Below are 12,220 nucleotides of genomic sequence, written 5' to 3' on the forward strand. Positions count from 1 at the left end.
TAGCCTTGAGGTGACCGTCGCATGGATCACTGTAGCCAGGTCTTCACGGTCGAGGAAGGGGGCCAACTGCCGAGCCTGTCTCAGATGATAAAATGCAGACCTGGCAGTGGCTGCTACCTGGGCCTCCATCGTTAAGAGAGGAGTCCAGGAGCACTCCCAAACTCCTAACCTCCGACGCAGGCACCAAAGGCACCCCATTGAAGGTCGGGAGAGGGAGCCCCAACCCCAAACCATCCCGACTCATGCCCAGGACCTCCGTCTTCGCCGGGTTTAGCTTCAACCGACTCAGCCTGAGCCACTCAGCCACGGCCTGTAATCCCTGGTACAGATCTTCCGGGGCGGAGCCCGACCGGCCGCCCAACATCAGATAGAGCTGGGTGTCATCTGCATACTGATGACAACCCAGCCCATACCTCCTGGCAATCTGGGCGAGAGGGCGCATATAGATGTTAAAAAGCATCGGGGAAAGCACTGCCCCCTGCGGCACCCCACACTCAAGCGTATCGAACGCAGCCGATAGATCCAACAGTCCAATAGTCTATTCTGACTATTAGCAACCTTCCAAGGACACATTCTGAGGTACTTAAAAACATAAGAGAAGCCAATGTTGGATCAGGCCAATGGCCCATCCAGTCCAACACTCTGTCACACAGTGGCCAAAAATATCATCAGGAGGTCCATCAGTGGGGCCAGGACACTAGAAGCCCTCCCACTGTTGCACCCCCTAAGCACCAAGAATACAGAGCATCACTTGCCCCAGACTGAGAGTTCCTATCTATACCTTGTGGCTAATAGCCACTGATGGACCTCAGCTCCATATGTTTATCTAATTCCCTCTTGAAGCTGTCCATGCTTGTAGCCACCTCCTCCTGTGGCAGTGAATTCCATGTGTTAATTACTCTTTGGGTGAAGAGGTACTTCCTTTTATCTGTTCTCACCCGACTGCTCTGCAATTTCAGAGTGCCTGCGAGTTCTTGCATTGTGAGAAAGGGAGAAAAGTACTTCTTTCTCGACCTGCTCTATCCCATGCATAATCTTATAAACCTCGATCATGTCACCCCTCAGCCGTTGCTTCTCCAAGCTAAAGAGCCCCAAGCGTTTTAACCTTTCTCCATAGGGAAAGTGTTTCAACCCTTTTATCATTACAGTTGCCATTTTCTACTCTTCGTCCAATGCTATATCATTTTTGAGGTGTGATGACCAGAACTGTACACAGTACTCCAAATGAGAGTGCATCATTGATTTATACAAGGGCATTATGATACTGGCTGATTTGTTTTCAGTTCCCTTACTAATAATCCCGAGCATAGCGTTGGGCTTTTTTATTGCAGTCGCACACCGTCTCGACAATTTTCATTGAGTTATCTAGTACGACTCCAAGATCTCTCTCTTGGTCAGTCTCTGCCAGTTCAGACCCCATCAATGTGTATTTATAGTTAGGATTTTTGGCTCCAATGTGCATCACTTTGCACTTGGCCACACTGAACCCCATTTGCCACACTGACGCCCACTCGTCAACCCTCGACAGATCCCTTTGGAGTGCCTCACAATCCTCCCTGGTTCTCACTACCACAACTCCAAATCATTAATAAACAAGTTAAAAAGCATTGGACCCAGTATTGATCCCTGTGGTACCCCCCTGCTTACCACCCTCCACTGAGAAAATTTCCCATTTATACTCACTCTCTGTTTCCTATTAATTAGCCAGTTTTTAATCCACAAAAGGACCTGTCCTTTTATCCCATGACTATTGAGCTTACTTAGGAGCCTTTGATGAGGAACTTTATCAAAAGCTTTCTGGAAGTCAAGGTAAACAACATCTATTGGGTCCCCCTTGTCCACATGTTTGTTCACTCCCTCAAAGAACACTAACAGGTTAGTGAGACAAGATTTTCCTCTTACAGAACCCATGCTGAGTCTTCCTCAATAGGTTTTGTTCATCAATGTGCCTACTAATTCTTTCCTTAATAACAGTTTCCACCAACTTACCCAGTATTGACGTCAGACTGACTGGCCTGTAATTTCCAAGTTCTCCTCTGGAACCCTTTTTAAAGATGGGAGTGACATTAGCTACCTTCCAGTTCTCAGGAATGGAGGCAGATTTTAATGAAAGATTACATATTTTTGTCAGGAGATCCACAAGTTCACATATGAGTTCTTTCAGAACTCTTGGATGTATGCTATCCGGGTCTGGTGATTTATCAGTTTTTAAGTTGTCTATCAGTCATAGGACCTCTTCTCTCGTCACCTCAATCTGACTCAGGTCTTTCAACACCCATCCTGAAATCAGCAACTCTGGAGTGGGCAAGCACTTCTCACCTTCCACAGTGAAGACAGAGGCAAAAAATGCATTCAGGTTCTCAGTCATTTCCCTATCATCCTTCAGTACTCCTTTTACCCCTTGGTCATCCAAGGGCCCCACTGCCTCCCTGGCTAGTTTGCTGCTTCTAATGTATTTGAAGAAAGTTTTATTATTGGTCTTTATGTTTTTTGCTATATGCTCCTCATATTCCCTTTTTGTCTGCCTGATCACAGACTTGTATTTTATTTGCCACAGCCTGTGTTCCCTTTTATCAACCTCACTGAGACTAGCTTTCCACCACTTAAAATAATCCTTCTTACCTTTTACAGCTTCCATTACTTTGTTTCTTAACCATGCTGGCTTTTTCAATACCTATTTGTGCCTTTCCTAACCTGCAGTATATATTTCTCTCCCCCGATGCCTGAGAGTTCTTTAACTGGAGAAGCTGGGGTGAGTCTGGAATCATCTACATTAGCATCTACTTTGCAATACATCTAAACAGTAACTAAACCAAATGTTAAAAAAGGAAATTTAGTGAAAGCATCTTTAATTACAAACTAGTACAAGTGTTCAGTGCTTGGCACATAAATGCTGTAAAATCTTCCAATTTTGTCAGCAGTTTTCAAAAAATGAAACCGAACTTAGTGAATTAATTTTATTAGGTATGTTTGGATTAATATGCCCGCCTAATATATCTTCAAAGGTCAAGTGTAGAGAAAGCTGCTTCATCTCCACATATGGTCCATTTTTTTCAAGAACTATCTCGGATTTCTCCTTCTTCTTCAGATGAGCTTTCCCTAACTTGGTCTTTATTGGGTTTCTCAGCATCTACAGTGGAGCAGGAAAAAAACCAGAATATTACACACAAGTTTTTGGGTTTGCATCTTCATAAACTTGTCTCTGTCCTAAGAAAAGTTATCAAATGGGCCTTATTTTCTCCCCATAAAAGGAATGGTTCCAACTAATTTCCATAGGAAAATAAAAGGGACAGAATGACATGTAGAGAAAAATACACACATACACTTAAAAATACACTAGATGTAATGTATACAAAATGTGACCTCCAACTTTTCTGGTTGAAGTGTCTTTACTTTGTTGTCCAGATTTTATTGAAGTTATATATTCTATTATTCTCTAATCAGTAACCATACGTTTTTGATAACTCAAGAAAGATTTTCTCATTGAGACCTTTTGTGATATTTTTCTAATAAGCAGCACTTGACATCATATATACAAACAAGCACATTTGTGTTAAGCAACATTAGCTAATAAAAACACCCCTGAGAAGCATTATGTGTTTTTCCTTTGCAACATGCAATTTATATATATATTTTATTGCTGATGACTGCTGACCTCATCTAAGGAGGAACTGTAGTGTTACAGCAGGAGAACCAGGGTGAGCTGGAGGATAAAAGAGGGAGGGAGGAGTGACAAGCACATTGGGAAATGGTATGACATCACCACTCAGTGTGTTGGTCAGTCCTGGGACTCCGGACAGCTTGAACAGATAACATCTCTGGCTCTCAGGCATGCAAACACTCTGTTTAGATGTTGAAATACACAAAACTACAATACAAGCAGTGTTCCCTCTAAGCTATTGTGAGCTAGTTCACAGTTTTTAGCCTCCGGCTCATACATTTTTGTCTTTGCTCAGGAAGTATGGCTCCAGAGCAAACTAATTTATGCAGTAGCTGAATTGCTTGCTCACAACTTTAATGCTCACAACAAATTTAAGCAGCTCACAAAGTAGAATTTTTGCTCACAAGACTCCACAGCTAAGAGGGAGCACTGTCTACAAGTATGTCATGCCTTAATATTGATGAAATGACTCTAGCATGAAGCAATCAGTTCTTAGCCATACTCTGTGTAAATCACAACTCTTAAATTGAAAAACTATATTGAATAACAATGCAAAATACTGTTATATTGCGGTTTTGCTGTTAATGCTATTTGAAATCATGTGCTTTATAACTATCTTTCCCTTGTCTTATATTTTATGCTCCCCTTATCAAAAAGACCCTTCCCAGAAAATAAAAACCAAGCATCCCAGGCTACCTGAGACTCAATTCAAACCTATAGCCAAATTAAGTAATCATACCTTTCTTGTGCATATGTAGGTAAATATTTTCATGCCTTTCTGATGCAGAGTTGTAGCTCTACAGCCTAGTTGCAACCTTTGTCTCGGCCTTACCCTGATAGTGCTTGACCTTGAACTCACAGTTAGAAATCAAAAGCTCGGGTCCCTATTTTATTGAACATATAAATGTCCTCCTCCATCAATCTATGTTTCCTGAGACAGCTTACAGTTAAAGACAAGTAAGTCCCACAGCAATATGATAAAACTACCCCTGAGAGCACTACAATGAATGATTAAAAATGAGAAGCAATAAATTATTAAAATCAGCCAGCCAGAACAAACAGAATACAATAGTTTAAAAAGCCAATGAGCATTACACTCAAGAGCAAAATCAGTAGCAAATTGCAGCAGGGCTCAGTACGCAATGTAAAAAGCAGTAAAATAAACACAGATTAGCAAGCACACAAATACTCAAGAAAGCCTCATGTAAAAGGGATTGTCTTTTCCTAATGCTGAAAACAGGTTTGGCACTATGAGAAGACTGTGGGGAGAGTGTTCCAACATCAAGAAAGCATAGCAGAAAAGGCTTTATGGCCTCTGACAACAAGGTCAACTGATGGAGCGATGGACATGGGAGCAGGCAGTTCTTTCTGTAACCTGATCCAATACCATTTAAGACATTAAAGGTCACAACTGGATTTGACCCATAAGACAACTGGTAGCTACATATGTTCCCTGTAGCTTGGACCTGTCAGTGGTTTTACATCTGCCTTTTGAACCAGTTTCAGTTTCAGCCTCTACTCAGGCTTCTAAAAGGGTGTATAGATGTACACTGTGTACACCTGCCTTGGGTGGCTGAACCAAATTTGCTAAGAACTCTAATATAGATGAACATCATTCTGTAGATTGCGTGTGCATATGACAGAGAGAGGGAGAGGGAGAGGGGGAGAGGGAGAGAGAGAGAGAGATTCCATACCACTCCTTAACAAATAAGGTTCGCAAAAGAACTTACAAAAAAACCCATCCAGAAAACATAATAGTGTAACAAACCTACAAAATAAAAACCTGTAATAATAAAACATGATATGCAGCATAAAAAATAATTCAGCAGGTTAAAAGTGGTCTTAACTTCCAGAAACATAGCAGATGCCTTCCAAATAAGGACAATATATTTTCTTTCCTAAAAGAAAACAGGGACATTGTCTTTCTTTTCTGGGATCTAGAAAGTATGAAATCAGCTTCCAAAACTTCTCTCAGGACTGTCAGTATTAAAGTTTAGATGATGTGGAGGCTCTTCCAAAGCAACTTTTTGCTGTCATTCAATGAGGACAGCAGTTTTTGAAATCCCATTTCTGTTTAGTTCCATAATTGCCTTTGGAATCAAAGCAACATTTTTGAGCAAATTACTAATATGTCTGCCTGCCAGGGCTGCAAAAATGTGGTCACCAGATGCCAGTGACTCCTTTAAAATTGGATCTGGCTACTGAATAAATGACTGGCACTTGGATTGCTCAGCCAAGAAAAGTGGGAATGTTGCTTGGCCCTGGTTTGCCTACCATGTACCTTCCCTCTGGCCTTTATTCCTCCCCCCTCACCCCGCAATCAACTTCTTTCCTATCCTGATCAGACATTGCAGATAGAATGTATGCTGCAGCTAGAATATATGTACAATAATTAGGAAAGGCCCTCAGCATGTCTAGAACGCAATTCTTAGGTGACTAGTATTAGATCTTACACATAGACACCTTATGTGAGTGAGGTCAGAGGGAAAGAAAGGAAAACTAGAGGGAAGATTCTACCCATTGCTTTGGGTATTTAATTTTGTCACACACAGGGCAGTTAATGTTCTTTTTACTTTATTGTTAATATGAGAATTCAAAGGTGGGGGAGCAGATGGTATTTGTTTTACTTTTCCTTCAGAGCTAATTTAATTATCAAAATTGTAAAGGCAATGAGTTGGTTTGCACTGAAAGCCTTCAGTTTAGATTTCCCCCCCCATACCCAACTGAAAGTTCAGTAACTAGTATGACGCTTATTACGGAATGTCACTTTTATGAATGCATGGATACAAAAGTGCAAGAGCATGGCACTAAATGGGTAAGACAAAAGGGGCATTCTAAATGCTTGCTCTCCTGTTAATGTCCTTTTTGAAACCCTGTTGCCAGTGCTACAAAGGCAATGTATCTGTTCCCTCTCTATATAGCCATGCAGCTATATTGTTTAGTTACTTCTGAATCAGTAATAAGAGAAAATATCTGCAGTTATCTCCCAATGATGTGAGTACCTGGCAAAGTAGATGCCATATTTGTCTTCCTGTGGCAGATACTTTAAAAAGTGATTACTATTTGCATTTAGTATATTAAGCCTGCAACACTTTCCTGGGTATACGTTCCACTGAATGCAATGGGACTTGCTTCTGAGCAGACTTCCTTAGGATTGCTCCCTAACTCTGGAGTACAGCAGATGAGCAGAATGTAATGGAAGAGTAATTTTTCCCAGATATTTTAATTTTTTTACAGTAGATTAAGAAGACATTTCTGAGATGTACAGCAAAATATAATTTGAAAGCGATATTCCAACATTGTGTCTTTAAAGCAATGTCAATTTCCAATTACCAAACAGATATTTGAAGTACTAAGCAAATCAACTATGGATGTTAATAAATGCTGCAAACATGCTGCAAACATTGTCCAAAAGTCTATTCTTAGAGCAGGTACGTGTTTGATGTCTCAGAAGAATGATAACAGTTTACCAATATTTTAGACATAGTAGAAAAATGCTATTAATGCTATTGCAGTAGTTAAATAATATGAAATTTAATTATAAATTGTAAACAAGAATTATTTTATCTTGCAGGATTGCAATAGAGCAAAAATGCTTTATAGGTCGGAGTGAAAATCAAGTAGACTATTCACACCTAGCACTAATAAAAAGCTAAATATCTTATTAATTAGTGCTTGTTTAAAACATATAAGTGTACAATATATGATAATAAATACCTTTATTCTTACTGTAGCCAGGAACATCTATATCAGTCTTGAATTTTTTCAGAACTACATGCAAAGATGGGTATTCAATGACAGTCTTGCCTCTCAAATTGTCTAGAAGGCCTTTGCTGGCATCTAATTCTTCGTACCTTTGAAAAAGCATTTGTAAAGTTAATCAGCCTGCAAATAGATAAAGTTATGCAAATAGATAAAGTTATTTGAAAGTAAAGCCTACATTCTGTAATAAAACACACAGATCTTCCAGGATTTCAACCCTTCCACAAATCCTATTCAGGCATGGGAAGAGATAATTAAAGAAGAACTTCTATAACCCAATGTTCTGACAACAGGCCTGCTTTGCTTAGTAGTGGAATGCTGATCCCTGTACGGAGGCAAACACTGTCTTTATTGATATGATAGAGAATTGCTGTTTGCGTAAACAAGGATCTTGTTTTGCATATTACTGTTCCTACTGAGCTATGCAGTTTCCCCACACACCAGGTCACAAAACAGAACCAATTTCCTTCTTCTTTTCCCCCTCTTTTTCTTTTGATACCCCCCCCTTTTTTGTATTTTTGCATTTTTGTGTGTGTGCATCTGTGTGTGCCCATGCCTGGAAGTCATGGCGACCTCTGGCTACTCCTACTGGGCATGGAGAAGTGGCCTGATAGACTGCCTCTGCCTCCTGACCCTGGTATTCTTTGGAGGTCTCCCATCCAAATAAATGCCGGGTTGGCCCTGTTAGCTTCCAAGATCTGACGAGATCAGGCTTGCCTGAGCTAGCCAGGTCAGGGCGAGATACATTCCCATGTGAGTTGCTCACTGAATGGTCTTTGGGGAAAAAAACAGGACATTCCTGTCTTGAACAGGCTTGGTTACTGTCCACCCTCCTGAAAGCAGATGTACAACTTCTGAAGCACTTCCATTCCCCAGTCTGCACAGGATCAATGCAGAGAAAGGGGGGATGAAAGATTACTCATAATTCATAAATGTTATGATACTCAAAGAGAGAAGGCAGGAACTTTGTCACACATACACTACTTCTGAAGCCTCTCTCCAATAAACTATCAATGTACTAGTGCTCACTTTGCATGCTTCCATTACTGTATGATCAGATGTACCATAATAGTCCCATTATGCAGCAAAACATAACTTAAATCTAGCTTCTGGACAGAGTTAAGATTTGTAATAAAGACTGTAGTTTAAATCCAGAGCTCCCTGCAGTGGTAAACCAAAATTCTAATTTCTATATTCTGGCTACCCACATGACTGCATTAACCAGCCAATTACATATAACAGAGACTGTCTTCTCCGGAGGAGGATGTATTAGAAGCCAAGAACAAGCATCATCACACAATTTCTAAATAATTCCCGTAATCATAAAAGTTAACCATGTGTGTTATTGTGATCAACACAACAGTCCTTCATTTTCTATGTTCTGCAGAAACATGTTTGAAGCTCTAAAGGTACCGCAAATCAACATTATCTCAGTACTTGTAAAAATACAATCTGAGTTGTAGTGATCAAATGTAAGTAATTGTAAGAGACCCATTTCCTTACCTAATATCAATTTCTATAAACTATATCACTTGCAGATTTTTCAATAACCACAGGATATACTAAACTATTTACTGCATAACACTATTGGGAATCAGATGTAAAAAAAAATCAGACACTGACTCTGGAACTTGATTCTTCTGGTTTTGGAAGAAACTGAACTTTAAGCAATGGCTACTTCCCTCAAATCCAGCTTCAATCATCATGAAAATATTTGGTTTCGTGTTTCTTTCAATCTGAAGTAATTATGACCAGTTCTTACTGAAACCTTTTAAAAAGGATAACAGTATATTACATTTCTTATTCAATGAGTGCATTCATAACTTGTGGATTAACACATGAACAGAAACATATTTACTGATTTATTTACAGTACTTTAATGCAAAGTGTGGCAATACCTTTCCGTTGGCAGCAGCCTCAACACATTCTTTTCTGGTTAAGAAAACATTTACCACCAAAAGGCTAAAGTCATTCACATGCCACAATACACTTTCCATTATCTCATGTTTTAGACAAAACATCTTTAGCGTCCAGCTTGGCATACCATAAAACATTTGTACTTTAAACTATTTTATGATAGTAAATTATTCAAGTGTTAGATCACCAAGGCACAGTTTTAAGTAAAGTTTATTGGTTGACCGACAGTGACAGCTTTTGGCAAATATACAAGACTTTGGTTCAGTGTGAAGAGCAAAAGATTCTTAAGAGAACAGTATCGTAACAAAACTAAATATACGAAATGTATTTTGTCTTTAATTCCTTGGTTATCCACTCTCTAATTGTTAACCCCAATGACCCACTCCTAGATGCAGTCTTCACCAGTGGTTTCATAAATAGTCTATTTATGAGATCTGTCAGCTCCTCTTCACTCCCTGCCCCCCATTCAGAGTGTACAACCCTGAACGAATGACAAGAAAATTGTTTAGTGTTTCAAGATAAATTACAGAAATAACTATGTTAATGTAAAACAACTGCCAAGTCTAAAAAGTAGAGTTTTCAAATTAAACTCACTTATCTACAACTATTAAAATGAAGATGTGTTTCTTACCTCATTGTTACTATGCAAAACGTAGGCAGGTTTTGCAGAAAATGTAAGAAGAGACTACAACACTTAAGTATTTAGTCTGCATTAAACCATCCATACATGTTACTTGCTCAGCAACTACATGGGCAGAGGGGTGGGCAGGCCATACAGCCTTTAAAGGGGAGCAGCAGAAGCAGAAGTTGGAATGGGGACTTCTGTCAACAATGTTGTATCCAGACATTATAAAAAGGCATCTGAACACAAGTCAACTAAACAAGGGTCATTACTGAAATAAGATGGGTTTGCCCTCAGGACAAAGATTTATTATTTATTTATCTATCTATCAAATTTATACCCCGCCCCCCCCCCCCCCCCCTAGGATTAAAACACACAAATAACTGTTAAATCAATCATAAAACCTTCTAAAACAATCCAGATAATGCACAGGGCTAGTGCAATTGGTCTGGCAAAGTAATGCAACGATATTTGGCGATAATGGCAGCAGTTGATGTCCTGTCCTATTGATCTGCTCCTTGTTCTGTTTCTTCTTCTGTGGCCAGCTCAGGCTGTTGATGATGACTCCGAAGGGCAGGGCTCACAATTAATTATTGGGGGGGGGAAGCTCCTAGTTGAAGGCCTGGGGGAAGAGCTCTGTCTTGCAGGCCCTGTGGAACTGCATAAGGTCCTGCAGGGCCCTGATCTCTTTCAGGAGCTCATTCCACCAGTATGGAGTTGCCACCGAAAAGGCGCTGGCCCTAGTTATAGTCAGCCTGGTGTCTTTAGGTCCCAGGAGGGTCAATCGATGTTGGGACCCTGACAGCAGTGCTCTCTGGGGAATATGTGGGAAAATGCGGTCCCTCAGGTATGTCGGCCCCTGACCATTAAGGGCTTTAAAGGTAAGAACCAGCACCTTGAAGTGGATTTGGTATGCTATTGGTAGCCAGTGCAATGCTTTCAGCACAGGCTGGATGTGCTCCCGCATAGGGAGACTCATCAAAAGCCTAGCTGCATTTTGCACTAGCTGTAGCTTCTGGATCTGTAACAAGGGCAGCCCCATGTAGAGAGCATTACAGTAGTCTAATCTCAAGGTGACCATCGCGTGGATCACTGTTGCCAAGTCGTTGCGTTCGAGTCGTTGCTGCCTAATCAGCCGGAAAGGCTGACTTGGCAGTGGCTGCTACCTGGGCTTCCATTGTTAAGGAAGCATCCAGGAGCACTCCCAGACTCCTCACCTCCGTCGCTGGCACCAACGGCGCCCCATTGAAGGTTGGGAGTGGGATCCCTACCCTTGGTCCATCCCGGTCTAGGCACAGGACCTTCGTCTTCGTCGGATTCAATTTCAGTCGGCTCAGTCTAAGCCATCCAGCCACGGCTTGTAACACCTGGTCCAGATCTTCTGGTTTGGAGCCAGACCGGCCGCCCAACAACAGATAGAGCTGGGTGTCATCAGTGTACTGATGGCATCCCAGCCCTTGCCTACGGACATTCTGGCCAAGGGGGTACATATAGATATTAAATAGCATCAGGGAAAGCACAGCCCCTTGGGGCACTCCACACTCCAGTGGGTGCCTTCGGGATAGCAGCTCCCCTAATGCCACTTTTTGTCCCCGACCATGAAGGAAGGAGGCAAGCCATTGCAAGGCAAGCCCCTGGACTCCAGTGTCAGCGAGGCGGTGAATCAGTAGCTGATGCTTGACTGTGTTGAATGCTGTGGACAGGTCCAACAACAACAGCACTGCTGATCCGCCTTGATCCAGATGCCTCTAGAGGTCGTCTGTGAGTCCGACCAGTGCCGTTTCCGTCCCATGTCCCAGGTGAAAGCCAGACTGGAAGGGATCTAAAAAGGAAGTGTCATCCAAAAAGCTCTGTAACTGAGTTGCCAGAGCCATTTCTATTATCTTGCCCAACCAGGGCAAGTTGGAAACTGGCCGGTAATTTGTCAATTCAGCTGGGTCCAAGGATGTTTTTTTTTTTCCAGAAGAGGATGAATTACCGCTTCCTTGAGTTCCCCAGGGAACAGTCCCTCTGAGATGATGCCTGAAAGTGACTTTACTCTCAAGGGCTTGCATGTTTACATCGCAAGGCTTGAATAATGTCTCTTACAACTGACCAGAAGTCATATAAGCTCCAAAAATCCTACTGCAGGCTTCCCAGAAATCTGAAAAGGCAGTCTACTAATCCTTCTGTAAACTGTTGCAGTATATAGTGTCACAAATATACCTCTTCAACGGAGCCTCCAGCTATTCTCTCAGTGGTGAACTCAGTCATCCCTG

General features: G+C 41.3%; 1 protein-coding gene across 1 annotated transcript in view; it reads right to left on the reverse strand.

Annotated features, from left to right (window-relative positions):
• Positions 1–2,906: 2,906 nt before the first annotated feature.
• The window catches only part of ZNHIT6 (zinc finger, HIT-type containing 6), a 57,056-nt gene continuing 47,742 nt past the window's right edge, over positions 2,907–12,220 (reverse strand). Inside the window, exons 9-10 of the mRNA XM_015416714.1 lie at positions 7,379–7,515; positions 2,907–3,130 (exon numbers count right to left, since the gene is read on the reverse strand). Coding sequence (XP_015272200.1) covers positions 3,054–3,130; positions 7,379–7,515 — 214 coding nt within the window. The 3' untranslated portion in view covers positions 2,907–3,053. The remainder of the gene's footprint in view (positions 3,131–7,378; positions 7,516–12,220) is intronic.

The sequence above is a fragment of the Gekko japonicus genome, unplaced genomic scaffold (assembly GCF_001447785.1).
Source record: "Gekko japonicus isolate JY-2015 unplaced genomic scaffold, Gekko_japonicus_V1.1 scaffold16, whole genome shotgun sequence".
Classification (NCBI taxonomy): Eukaryota; Metazoa; Chordata; class Lepidosauria; order Squamata; family Gekkonidae; genus Gekko; species Gekko japonicus.